The sequence below is a fragment of the Danio rerio genome, chromosome 17 (genome assembly GCF_049306965.1).
Source record: "Danio rerio strain Tuebingen ecotype United States chromosome 17, GRCz12tu, whole genome shotgun sequence".
Lineage (NCBI taxonomy): Eukaryota > Metazoa > Chordata > Actinopteri > Cypriniformes > Danionidae > Danio > Danio rerio.
Genome location: NC_133192.1, coordinates 50,889,651 through 50,904,430, shown reverse-complemented (window position 1 = coordinate 50,904,430; position 14,780 = coordinate 50,889,651). Strand labels below are relative to the sequence as shown.

Sequence of the window (14,780 nt, the reverse complement as noted above, 5' to 3'; positions counted from 1 at the left end):
CACTACATTTGCAGATAATTGTATTCATATTTTCTTTTAAGAGTTTTGTAAGCAGCCACAAATGATTCTAATCCCTTTTCTCATCTCTTTAGTCAGTGTTTGTCATTATCTAATGATAAAGAGGCGTCTGAAGATAAAGCTATAATTAATTGTCTATAATTATAATTAATTAGTTTCTACAACTTCCACCCAGGAGCAATAACAAGCAGCCTTGAACTTAACATCATTTTTTATATGTATATACTGTAAAAAAACAACCCAGAAAATGTATGGTAAAAATAATTTTATATTAAAAAATATTGTAAAATCCGTAAAAGAATTTCCTATATTTACATAAACTGTACCTTTGTTAAACAAATGGAAAAACATATGAAACATAAAAATTAAGTGTCATCAAGGGAATTCTAAAAAAATCAATTTACGGCTATTTATCTATATGTACACATATATGAGCAATATACCGTAGCCGTAGCCTAATGCACTGTAATTTAAGAAAGCACATGCAATTTCAAAAACACCAGCAAATAAAGAAACAGCACACATGTTGCAAATTGGTAACAACACAAACAACTAAAGAAATGTGCAGCAAATCGGTCACAACACTTGCAAACATGCACATAACACAATGCAAATGTTTCAAGACGACCCAAAAACATAACAGACCCTGCTAAGATATGGATGTGGTCCCCTAAAAACATTTCCGTTGTGTTATGTGCATATTTGCAAGTGTTGTGATCAATTTGCTGCGTGTTTCTTCAGTTGTTTGTGTTGTGACGTGTGCTGTCAAACTGATGAAGATCGTTTCTTTATTTGCTGGTGTTTTTTGTAATTGCATGTGCTTTCCTAAATTGCAGCGCGTTAAGCTCTCTCGGCCACCGTAGCAAAACACACAAGTAGCAGTGCAATATGGCTGTATATCAGCACTGTATAGCATTGGCTTGTCGCCACAGTGGCTTAGTGTCCCACCAGTGCTGATATAAGCCATATCGGACTGCTAGAAGTGTGATGTTGCGCTTATACAACAGTTCGACGGCATAATCGTTTATATAAAAAGAAAATCAAACACGGTGAGTCTCAAAAACCCCAATGCTACTTCACTTTAGAATTAGTGTTTGAATGATTCTCTAGCGTAATGTCTAAAGTGATGAAAAAACTTTAAAAGATTATAAGTCTATAGAGGTTTTCTAGTATTTCTCTGTTGCAATACAGCACTACAAAATATGAGAAAGATCGACTTAAATTGTCACTAACCCATTTTATATTTGATTAGCTGTAGTTTCAAATGTATATTGAAAAAAAGCTGTTTTTCTCCCCTAAGGACTAATTCTGGGGTCTCTGTCGCCATCTTGTGGCGGAATGTCAACTGTCTTTGCTCTGCATAGTATGGCAGGGTGGCCGCCAACACACTGAATATCTGAAATTATGAATATATAAAATAGGCTCGATCCTTATAAATAAACTGCATATTTGCAATCTAAACAACTACATTCTCACCTAAACAAGCCTCAAAAGTACATTATGTTGTCCAGCAGCTGCGATATTTGTTAAACTGTAGTCTTCTTCTTGCAAAGTGTGTGGGCAGAGTAATACACAAGGGCGAAGAGGCAGCACGAATGCCAATATTATTTTAATTTCTCACTGCTATGTATATTATATTTAAGCTAGTTAGTAAATAATAGATAGTAGTGATAAAGGACAGCAAAGCAGAAGTCCCAAAATGCCTCCAGAAACTGTTTTAGACATGTTAATATAGACGTGCAAACAGCACATTGCATCATTATGTTGTTCATTCCCTCAAGTCAGTAGAAATGTGTGTCCAGTTCACAGCAGGCTCCAACTCGGCTGACAAAGAACTGTCCAACCTCATGCAGTGTCCATAGGTAACAGTGTTTGTTACTAAAAACCAGCCTAATGATTCAAGGCTTCTGTAGGACTAACAAGGCATTCAGAAAATCCACCAATTAGACCACTCATCCAAACTGAAAGGCTTATTTGCCACTTTTTTCTTGAAAACCCATGACACACACACACACCAAACATTTTATCAGTCACTGCACATTCTATACCCACATAAAAAGTTGCTCTGATCTCTAGACAGGCAAATCTTTCAAACCCATTGTCTTTCTCTTTCTTTCTTCCTTTGGAGTCAATAGAGCACACGGCCTTCTAAAACAGTCATATCCTTTTAATCAGTTCTACCTCAACTCCCAGCTAGAGAATGCTCAGATGATTCACTCACATGACCCCGTGCACGATGCTCAGTTCAGGGTTGTTTTGAGCCATTTCATCTCTCGGAGCACCGAGGTGGAATAACCAAGCACAGCAGACTGCTGAATGTGACAGTGCATCCTGAAGCTCTGGAAAGCTCTTTGGGCCCTCTGTTTGTATTCATTATAGAAGGCAGCTAGAATGTCAATACCCTAATCATATGCTCCATCACTCTGGAGCTTTTGCCAAGAATGGGGGTTAGGGAAAAGTCAACTTTTTAGCCATGAATCTACCCTTCGTCCGCTCCTCTTTTTCCTCGCCAGACACCCAGAAATATTTATACAGCGCAGACTGAATAAAAGAAAGCTAAAGAAAGCCAAGATGCCTTACAAAAGGACTGTGGCAGTAAAATGGTTCTATAATAATCCTAGATCAAATATCATGGTTCTTTGATTTACCTTGGACCTGACTGCCTTATTCATATGTCTCCAAAAAGTCTCAATTTCTATGGTAATACATTATAATCAAATAAAAGTAGACAGAATTAAACAAAAACTATTTCAGCCAGACTCAAACTGGGTGATTTTTGCCACAATTTGATCATCTGAAATACATTTTGAACATACTGAAAGATTTCTATAATCTTATGCTGAAATCTGCAGCCAATGTGATGAAATTCTTCCTCTAATAGAATTTCTCAGTTACAGAAGACTTGAGAAAGTTTGCTGCTTTAACTTTAACTACAATGGATGTCAAACTGAAATCCAGTAGGAACCCCGAATGACGCAATTAGCAAGACAACTTCCAACCACCTCAGGAAAAATGCTGAACTGTTGACACTTATTGAGATATAGAGGGGGAAAGAGTGTTTGTATAGACATGCCGTTGCATGACAGGGCCACAAGGAACTTTTGAAAGCTTGGAGAAAGATAGTTTTGGAAATAAAAATTTCATATACAATACCTTGTTTTTTAAACATGGGGTAGAGTATATGGGGATTGGCTTAAAGGTGTTGTACAGTGCACTGATCTACAGGAATGCAGCTCAGATAAGTTCAACATTTCTACAGAAAACGTTTTACATCCTCATCTAAACCACAGGAATAATCCTAAGAATGAAAGCTTGGCTTTGACCTTATTTGGAATGGTTGTGAATATTAATGAGATCTGCTCTGAAGCTTTACAGCAATAGGCAAATGATAAACTTTAGGTGAAAGCTTAATGTGACTATTTAATTTCACAATGTTGTTTTTACATCATTGATGTTGTAATGTAATTACAATACATTCAGTTAAATAGACTTAGGCATTCATTTAGTTGTTCAAGCATAAAACTAGAAAAAAGGCTGTTGTAACCACTAGCGCCATCAGTAGCAACAGGCTAGCACAGAAAATCCATTGAAAATACTGGGGTAAAATAAACTGTCATATTTTTAAGACATTGTGGGGGGAAATGGACTTTAATGCAGTGCTTCTTGTCCGATCTGAGGCCCACTTCATATCGTATATCTAACAGGCAGTGACCTATTACATATTTTTAAAGAAATCAGATCTCTAACATGTCAATCTTGTAATGGAAAGACTGGAAAGCCCTGGGGCTGCCTGGTTAAAAATTAAAAATGCGTGTGCATAAAGCCCATTGATATTAACTTCTGCATGAACATATATGTTTCATAAATTGTACTGGCATCCATTCACTCAAGAAAAATCAGTTTACATGAGTCTGTTGCCTCATTTGAAAATATACATAGCAAATTCTGCAATATACACATTAGACTAATAAAATATATATTTAAAGAGATGTTGTGCCTCTTCGGGGGGGTGCTAAATAAATAAAAAAAAAATCTGTATATCTTGCATTTTGAGTGCTGCCTGCTTCACAAAACTGCTAATTCTCCCTGCTTCTCGCATTTTTAAAATAAGAGTCCCACATACGCAGACTGCCCATTGGTCCAATTAAAAAACTTACTTTTTTTAGATGTTAGTATCAGTATTGTTAGCTTTTAAGATATCTTTAAGCTAGTGTGCTCCAAAACAGTGACCAAATTCGTGTTTAGAAGATATAAAGCACATAAAGCTTGTAGTTTGTCACTTCCACCTAAATGGATCAACGTTTTAATACAGGTCTCACTGCTGTGAAACTCACTGTTGTGTTTCTTCTATTTAAGAATGTTTCAAGCAGTTGTTTTGGCCATGCCTAATGTTTTATCTATCTCTCTGGTGGGTTTGTTGTTTTTTCAGCCTAATGATAGCTTGCTTGACTGATAGTGACAGCTTTTTGGATCTCATCTTAAGAGTTGACAGGAACAGATTCCAAATGCAAACAGAACAGTTGAAATGAACTCTGGACCTTTTATCTTCTCAGTGTAATTGGAATAATGAGGGAATAACACACCTGGCCAAGGAATGGCTTAGATGCAAATTGTCCAACTACTTTTGGACCCTTAACAAGTGGGAGGCACATTTGCAAACTGTTGTAATTCCAACAACGTTTACCTGATTTACTTGTAAATACCTTCAAATTAAAACGGATGGTCTGCAGTTAAATCATGTCTTCATTGTTTAAATTTAAATCCATTGTGTTTGTGAATAGAACCAAAAATGTTAGAATTGTGTCGATGTCCAAATATTTATGGACCTAATATATCCATATTTTCATTCTTTGGAACTTTTAAAGTTCTACTTTGTTTTGTATGCCTTATTTTGTCATTCATTGTATTTAAAACTGATGTCTTGATTGTCAAACATTGTATAACATTATAATTGTTAAAACTGAGATCTTACGGTGTGACATTGCGATTGATACAATCTGACATGTTACAATCATAAAATAATCCCGCAGTGTGAGCCTGGCTTTAGATGCAATGTGTCTGGATCAGAACAACCACATTTATAGGTGGTTTGAGAAAAGAGTTTCTTAAAATATTTTTTGGGGGTCAAATGGATCGAATCACAACAGCACTGAATGGATGGCAGATTGACTTTGTCCCCCGTTGCTCTCCTATCCGCTGTGCACCTCTAATTGCACTCTAATTAACATTTTACTTACCAGAGGATCCAGCCCCCTGCGTGTTGTACATGCAGGTTAAAGGCCCAATGCACACTACAGTAATAACTGCAGGTGTGGATGTTCACTCACAGCTCTTCATTTATATGCAGAAGTTTGATAATAACACCTTTAGAGGATGCCCTTCTTGAATTTTTTGACATGCCTCTAAGCAAGGTATCACATTGGCAACTCTAATTATGCATTCTCCGATCAAGTCTAACATCTGTGAGGGGAAGGTGCACAAACGTCTTTTGTGGTAGAGCACAAGATATTATTAAAGTTTTATGGTCTTGATTTAAAATTTAAAAAGCAATCTTTACACCTGTTTCACATCTAAAACAGTTTGTTATTGTTAATCCTGCATTTATCTGCATTTCATTAAGTGTTTTTTTATATTTTGGTTGCTACTTCAAATACAGCTAAAGCATTATTGCCTGTTTTTCTATGTCCTCTATTTAATGTCCTATGCTGCGTACCAATTTGGATACTATCTGTCATAAATAGTATTCAAAAATTGAATTAGTATGTCCTAAACCATAGTATGTTAAAAAGAGTCTACTAAAGGTTCCTGGATGGTTTACCAATTCCGATAAAAATTCTAAGTGTAGATCCGTCCATACTCTAACCGCTAATATTGCCCATAGTACATTCCGCATTGGACATTAATTTGATTAGAACACGGCGGACGCACGAGACCAACTTTCAAGTAAAGAGGCTTCGGTAAAGTTGTTTGAATGAATATTAATTAATCTCTAGCTAACTGGAAAATATTTAAATTTCATTTTCTGTGTTATATTTCGTCTGCAACAACAATGTAAACTCATATCAAGTTATGTTAGGACATTATCTTCTGAATGCATAATTATCCAAAGAAGACCTGAGGAGATTTCTCAGCATGAAAGACTCGCAAATGGCAGGTTATCTTGCTGCTGCTTTTCCAAAAAGGTAAGAATATCCAAAACGAATATGAAAGAAATGTGGATGACGTGCCGAGATGATTGACAGGGGATGTAACTAGCAATATAATGATCTGTTGACGAGGAAGCAGTATGTCCCAAAGCTTGCATACTTTTCTGTTACACACTCAGAAGTCCTTCACAAAAATAGTACATACTTTAGTAGTATAGTAGTATAAATATGCGAGTTGGGACGGAGCAATAGTCTCTGAATTAGTATTTTGAAAAACTGACGTTTTTCTATTCATAACAAAAAAAAATCTTGCCAGAAATTAGTATTTGAGATGAAACAAGAGGTGGTACCCAAAATATTTCCTACTGCTTCTGTTCATCCACCCAGGAGTTTAAATGAAGAGGTCAAAACAAATCTATTTTTTTTCTCTCCTTTCCTCATCTTTTGACATAGCAGCCTCCCTGCGCATCCGCTTTTTTGAGCTCAGCTCCAAAGAAAACAGGCGAGCAATTATAAATCAAACCTCAAAAATTAACCTTGTGCTACATGGGGTCACATCTGTCTGTTGTCTCCGAATGACCTGGAAGTGCTTGGGCAGGTGGCAACATCCCAAGCAGAGTTAAGAACTGGGTTGCCGTCATTCTCCACAAAAGGGAGAGGTCCCTGGACACTCTTTAATGTCCCATGCTGTCACCAGGCTTCAGAAATGTTTCAAATATGTTTTCCAGGACCATTCCAGAAGCATTCCTGTCACCACACCTTTTCAAATACCAGTGGAACTTAGAAACTCTAATAAAACACTAGCATGCAGGGTCGTAATATTGTTTCATGATTAAATTTAGAGGTTTACTTCAGTTATTAAATGAAATTGTCCTCATAATTTACTCACCCTATTGTTATCCAGGATGGATTTTATGGGAAAAAATGCAGTATATTTCTACATATAGTGAATTTATAAAGTGCTCTGTGGTTTGAACTGTGGAGTAAATGTTTTACATAGTAAAATAATCCGTTATTTAATAAAAAATACAAATGTATATTATATTATATTATATTATATTATATTATATTATATTATATTATATTATATTATATTATATTATTTTATATTATTCATTCATTCTCTTGTCGGCTTAGTCCCTTTATTAATCCGGGGTCGTCACAGCGGAATGAACCACCAACTTATCCAGCAAGTTTTTACGCAGCAGATGCCCTTCCAGCCGCAACCCATCTCTGGGAAACATACACACACACACACTCATACACTACGGACAATTTAGTTTACTCAATTCACCTGTGCCGCATGTCTTTGGACTGTGGGGGAAACCGGAGCACCCGGCGGAAACCCACGCAAAGGCAGGGAGAACATGCAAACTCCACACAGAAACGCCAACTGAGCCGAGGTTGAAACCAGCGACCCTATTGCTGTGAGGCGACAGCACTACCTACTTCGCCACTGCCTCGCCTATATTATATTATATTATATTAAATTATATTATATTATATTATATTATATTATATTATATTATATTATATTATATTATATTATATTATATTATATTATATTATATTATAAAACAAGGGATTAAGGAAAAATATCAGGAAATTATTATTCTGAAAGTGAACTAATCCTTTAAGCACTGATCCAACAAACAATTTCAGTCCAAGCAACTTTAAGTCAATTTACTGTGGGGAAAACGGGGGTGTCCAAATCCATTTTTGGAGGCTCAACGTCTTGCAGGGTTTAGCTTTAACTTGGAACACATCTGATGCTAATCAAGGTTTTGAAACAGGCAAGTATGTTTGTGGTGGTCGGAGCTAAAATCTTCTGAACAGTGCACTGTTAAAAAATCTTGCTGACTTAACTTTTTCATTCATTCATTCATTCATTCATTCATTCATTCATTCATTCATTCATTCATTCATTCATTCATTCATTCATTTAGCATGTCCTGGGTCTTTCCCAAGGTCTCCTTCCAGTGGGACATGCCTGGAACACTTCTAGGCGGCCAGGAAGCATCCGAAACAGATGCCCGTGCCACCTCAGCTGACTTCTCTTGGTGTGGTGATGAAAGTCCTTACCCCAGGTCGAGGAGCTCTTACATCAATCAAACTGACTAAAAATATTTGGTTAAACTTTGTATAACTTAAAAATTAACTTATTAAAATAAGTTAACATAAAAATATTTGTTGTGTTGACTTTTTGTCACTATATTTTTATAGTGTGGCTATAGGGTTACCTATGCCTAAGGCTACACCTACAAAAAAACAGAGCAGTCCCTGCGCAATTTTTTTTTCTCCAAAAACATCTGTATGTACAAGAAACCAACTTAAACAATGTAGTTTGCATGCCAGACCAGTATGTGGCACTGTAATTCTCCCACAAATCAAACGGAGAACACTTAATGCACAAAAACCTTGCATGTTGTATACAAAATAACAAAAGATAAACATGTGCAGCACAAATACATGCATGTAGTCCACGATTGTTGTAGTCTGTATTATCCGTGACTTTCAGACTAGAGTCGAGACATGGGCTGATGACATTGTTTCACAAAATATGTGTACTCTGTGTTAACATGAATATGCCACAATGTAGTTTTCAGATTTATCCACTATGGCAGTGGTTCTCAACCACTAGGCTGTAGACCGCTACTGGTCCTTGGATCAATTGGTACTGGGCTGCATAAGAAATCATTAATTATTTTTGTTTTATGTATTATCTGAGTCTGAAGGATATTTTATATAAAATATATATATATATATATATATATATATATTTTGAAAAATTAAAAACAAAAACAAAAATTAACCCACAAACAGCAAAAAAAGAAAGAAATAGATGTTTTTGAAAGTTTTTTTGTGAAGGGGAAAAGGCCCAGTGAAGGACCCGAGAACTGCCAAGGAACAGATCCACAACCCATTTGTCAGCAAATCAGGTGAATCCACCATGTCTGTGCAAGAAGAAGATCAACTGCTGGAGATCGAAAATGACGACGGTCTTAGGGGTAGATCACATATTTCGCATCTTTTCTAGTGTTTGTAGCATTTGCTAGAGTTTGCACAAGTTTGTTATTTCCAGTGTAGGTGACATGCTCGCTCCTTCCAGATGCACCCAGTTGAATGAATGCCGTGGGCACACTGCGAGTCGCAAAACAAGAAATGACTAATAAGCTTCAGCTTGTATGGAATATAAACATTTCGGTAGAATAATTATCTCAGACGAACACAGACCACCCATACACTGCAGTGCATTGAAAATTTCTCCATAAATAAAACTTGAATCAGAGTCAGTCTGTCAGCTAGTCATACTCTGAGAAAATAGTTGATGGTCGCCTAGCAACCTACAAAACCACCACCCCCTATATAATATATATGTTTTGCATAAATAGCAAAACTCATCTCTGAGTGGATGGGGTCTCAATCAAGAAAGGATAGGTGTCGTATCATGTGATCAACAGTGATCTATGATAAATGAGTTTTCTTACCTGATGAAGAAGGATGCCGCAGCAGAACTGGGATGTTCAGAGGATGAGGGCGCAGTCTGTCCAAACTGAACTGGACATCTCTGTTTGGAGGGATTCACTCTGGATATGGTGTTGTCTGATGACAGTTCACTCTGTTCTGCTTGACCCACGAGGCCTAGTGCCTATAATGGGAAGAAAGAGGATAGAATCAGTAAATTACTTTCTCACGCTGTTCCAAGAATGCTATGCCTAGGCCACGGAGGATCACACCTTGCTGAAGAAATAAACAGAGCAAGTCCTTACAAGGAGCAAGAGGCGAATTATGTTTCAAAGGTCACGGATAAAAAAAAAAGAGGTACCAATTACTCAACTGCATTTATTATAAAGTACATAATTAGCCAACAGGGAGGAGCATTCATCCTTGTACTGAAGGTATGAATAGGGTTTCAATGGGTAGAGATTAAACTGGTTCACAGGAAATGTGTCTCTTAGACCAAACAACAGTGAGATGCAGAGGCGGTCAATCCAGACACAGGTCCACAAGGTCAAAGTGGATGTAGGCATGTTTTTTTTTTCTGCTATTGAGCTAAAAGAAACTAGTCTTCTATTAGTGCCTCCAAAGGAGTTCAAGAATCAACTCTACATACGTAAAGTACATTTGAAACGTTGTTACATAATTCTTGCATGTAGTCCACGAGGGATTGCTTTTTCACAGATAAAATAGTAAGACTGTAGATTCTAGCATTTGCAGCTTGGTAAACATCCATGCCCTGCAAGCCATTCATTCAGGGATGTTCTTATTATTTTACCAGAGACAGTCTTTGTCTCTGAGGCCTGTGAGTAACTAAGTAGCTTAAACCCACAATCAATATGATCTGTCAAGTGTTTGTTTGCAAGTAGGCACTGTGCTAAAAGGCTCCAGGTGAGGTTGGGCCATTTCCCAGAGACGATCACGAGTTAACGTTGAGAAATAGACAACCGTGGTTTGAACGTGGCATGTCATCCATGTTGTGGTGATTGTGCATAATGGCTGGATTTGTGTTTGCTCTAGACTCTAGATGTCTAGGAGCTAAAACAACACCCCATGTGCAATCTTTTCATGAAGCCTATGCCGTCCTGTGCGTGACGTGTCAACATAAATTCAAGAACTTTTTCAGATAACTAAGGTGACATATGAGCTCCATAAATCACAAAGGATTACTTGCATTAAACGAGTACAACTTGTGGCATACATTCTGAGATGTTCCTGCTCTGCACTTTGTTGAACTGACATTTGGTTGAATAATTACATTTACTGTATTACTGTTGCATAAGCTTCAACTGATTTGAGGGTTGGAGGATTCTGAATAAAGCAGGAAAAATGGGTTTGTTTATGAGTTATGTCTGTTTGTTCAGATGCTTCTGGGTTGTGTTTATGTCTATAGTTGCTTTCTATTTAGGGTTGAAGTCGCTAATTGTTAAGTCTGTCAGTTATGTTGCAGAGCTTGCAGATGCATTGTTTGAACTGACAATATACATGACTTTTTACTTGTTTGTTTGTTTATTTGTTTTGCAAATGTCTCCCCAAAGCAATAGCTGTTTCTGCCATAGCCTTCTTACAGATTAGATAGGATAATGCCCCAAAATTTTGGTGCTCAGGTTTTCATTCTTTCATTAATTTCCCTTCGGCTTAGTTCTTTATTCATCAGGGGCTGCCACATCAGAATGAACAACCAACTATTCCAGTTTACACAGTGGACACCCTTCCAGCTGCAATGCAGCACTGGGAAACATCCATACACTTTTGCATTCATGCCAGTTTTTGCTTTACCCAATCAGTGTTAATATCGTTGCCAAAAAATGTTGTCATAATTTTCATGACAAGCAAAAAAAATTAAGTGATATCGACAACAACTATTTAAAAAATAGACATTTTTGTTGACTAATAAAAACGAGACGAGAATGTGATTGAGGGATGTTTTTGAAAAATATCCAATCAGAATTAATCTTGGTTTGTGATGCATGACGCACACATACACACACACATTTGAAAAGTAACTGATCCACAGTAGTCGCAGGATGCAATTACTTCATCATCCATAAGGGAGTCTGTCTGTCTGATTGAACTATGTATAATGAGATGGCAACAGCTGAGAGAAAAAGAAGCATCACGTTTGATGTCAAGACAAAAAGTTTGTATGGGGAGGAAAAAAATCAACCAATCTAAAGCAACATCAGGTTGGGGAATCATTCTGAACTTCACGGTAAACTCGATCTTTTTGACTCAACTGAGTGTGTGCTTTTTGCTTAACTGAACCGATGTAGCCTCTTGCTGACCTTTAGAGATGCCATTTGGATGTACATTAAACAATATTAACATCATGATCATGGCATTCATTTTCGTGAGGAGTTATTTCATTTTAGCTGTGGCTCCAGTTTAGCTGGCCTGATCTAACTTTTGCTAGGTTCATGTGAAAAAAAAACCAATGCAAACTTGCAAACTCCACACAGAAATGCCAACTGGCTCAGCCGTTACTCGAACCAGCAATCTTCTTGCTGTGAGGCAACAGTGTTAACCACTGAGTCACCGTGCCACCCTATGTTCAGGTTTTCATTCATTTATTTTCTTTTCAGCTTAGTCCCTTTATCAGTCTAGGGTCGCCACAGCGGAATGACTCACCAATTTATTTAACATATGTTTTATGCAGTGGATGCCTTTCCAGCTGCAACTCATCACTGAAACATCCACATACACATTCACTACAGACAATTCAGCCAACCCAATTCACCCATACTACATGTCTTTTGACTTGTGGGGGAAACTGGAACACCTAAAGGAAACCCACTCCTAGACAGGGAGAACATGCAAACTCCACACAGAAATGCCAACTAACTCAGCCGAGGCTCGAACAAGCAACCGTCTTTCTGTGAGGCGATTGTGTTACCCACCGTGTTGCCTTCTCAGGTTTTAAACCTGTAAATAATCAAAAAAGAACTTAGATGAACTTGGCTCTAATTCTTTCATCGGTGTAAAAAATACAGCATGCCGGATCTGTGACATGACAAAGTCATATCGCAATGCATGGCGTTCTGGTTTCATATGAGCCGTGATAAATCAAAACAGCGTCACACTGACAGCGAATGGTGTCTATCTGGACAGAACGTAATCCTCCACATCCAGATAAAGGAGGAATGGGTGTCAGGTTTCACATCAACAGGATGTTTAAGGGGGCTGCGCAGCCGGAGCGAGACAGAATTTGGGACCCACAAACACAGACATTTGACACATTCACGCACACACACACACAAGCTGAAGCAGCTGTCAAAAAACCAACTATGGGTTTTTGAGGACTTAAGCCCTCCAGTCAAGCTGTTTTCATGAGTGTCAGACACAGAGCAAGAGGTACGCATGGTGTATCCCCAGGTCGGGTCATTAAAGTGCAGCTGCAGAGAGCTCCCAGCAGTCGATAAAATCAGGTATTCTCTTTATGCTACACCCTACACCCTCATCTCTACAACCCGAGTCCAGAAAATCCAACTATTCACACCTCCTTCCAAGTGTCTTTGTCTTTCTTTTTTTTTAAAGAGCAGCATAATTTCTCCCTCTCTGCCTTTCTCTCCTTTTTTTCTCCAGCTCAGAGGGAGGTAGATCACAGTCTGTTCACGCTGCTTAAGGATTCCTGCTTTTGGACTCCCAGTAGGCCAGTAGGTCATTGCAACCCATATGAAGCCCACGTGGAAAATCCCACCCCGCTATGCTCTAATAATTTGATCTGCCAGCTCGAGTAAAGAGCAATAAAGCTGACAGTAACACGCTCTCAAAAGGTGCTACTTGTTAGATTATAGGCAACGCTTTCAACAAGATGCTCTAAGAAACAAACATTGTGTTGTTCGTGTTGCAATGTATACAAGGATTGTCATTTACACTAATGAATGCATAGGTTTTGTCATGGTTAAGCCTGGTGTTCAAACTACTCTGGCATCTTTGACCAGTGAAAATAAAAGTTTTGAAAATACTAAAGATCTTGTTTTAATTTTGAAACACTGCTTTTCTGTTCCAGCATTGACAGACTGAAATGCAAACTTTTGAAAACATAAGGATAGCTACCCACAATTACTTTCTGACTGGTTGTTGTTGCCTAAAGACTTAGGGGATTGGAAAAACACGAAGGTGAGTGATTAATAACAGAATTTTCTTTGTTGAGTGGATTAAAAATTAATCACAGGTTGGACACAGGACATCTGGCAATTACATATTGTAGAAATGAAATTTATTTAACTTTTGACCCTGATTTTGAAGTTACCGTTTTCTCTGCAAAAAGCAAGTTTAAGTCACACCAAATCAAAAGTCTTGTGAGTTTTGTACAGTTTATCACCAATTGCAAAACCATTAGAGTAACACATGCAGTGATAATGGTATTTATTTTTGATGGGAATTCTGCCCCTCTGCAGGAAAAGAATGTTATTTTCCATGTGATAAAGAGAGTATTGAGCTCCTTCGGCTTTGTTTCTTATTTATCAGGGGTCACTACAGTGAAATGCACCAAGATGTTCTCGCTGTGGTCTGTAATCACAATGACATACTGGACCAGGTCTAATACATTGTGGACATTGTACCGCCCACAAAGGTAGCTACCAGTGGTGGGTTTAGGCATGGGCAATATACGTGATCAACCAGGGTGGCGTCTTGTTAGGGGCACTCCCTTTTCATCAACGACCGCCTCGCGCACCCATACCCCCACCCCCACCCCCCAAAACCCACCGCACCCCACACACACACACACCCCAATAATGGTTATATCATGGTTAAAGTTGTTGCATGTCTGCCGGTTCCTGCCTCAAAATGAGCAAGTTTAAGCCACTTGTACATTCAGGAAGCGTTCAGAAAAAACAATACACCAGCGAAGAAACTCAACACAGAGAAACATTACCACCTCACTGCCAACTTGCGTTTTGGAAGTGTTAATGCAGACCAACAGAAACAGTGTGCAGAAGTATAAATGCACAGCAACGCGCGTTGCACGCATCGTAGGTTACCCAGTCACTTGACGGAGATGTATAAACCAGGCTTTACCCAACCGGGACTCAAACCAGCAACCTTCTTGCTGTGAGGTGACAGTCCTAACCACTGACCCATCCTTTTTTAAACAAGTTATAGTATTTATGTTCT

The 14,780-nt window shown here is 38.1% G+C and overlaps 1 protein-coding gene across 2 annotated transcripts in view; it reads right to left on the bottom strand.

The window, feature by feature from the left end:
• kif26ab (kinesin family member 26Ab) overlaps positions 1-14,780 on the bottom strand; it is a 174,335-nt gene that overhangs the window by 78,871 nt on the left and 80,684 nt on the right. For both annotated transcript variants that reach the window (XM_005158960.5, XM_005158961.6), the window contains exon 4: positions 9,653-9,813. In XM_005158960.5, coding sequence (XP_005159017.1) covers positions 9,653-9,813 — 161 coding nt within the window. The remainder of the gene's footprint in view (positions 1-9,652; positions 9,814-14,780) is intronic.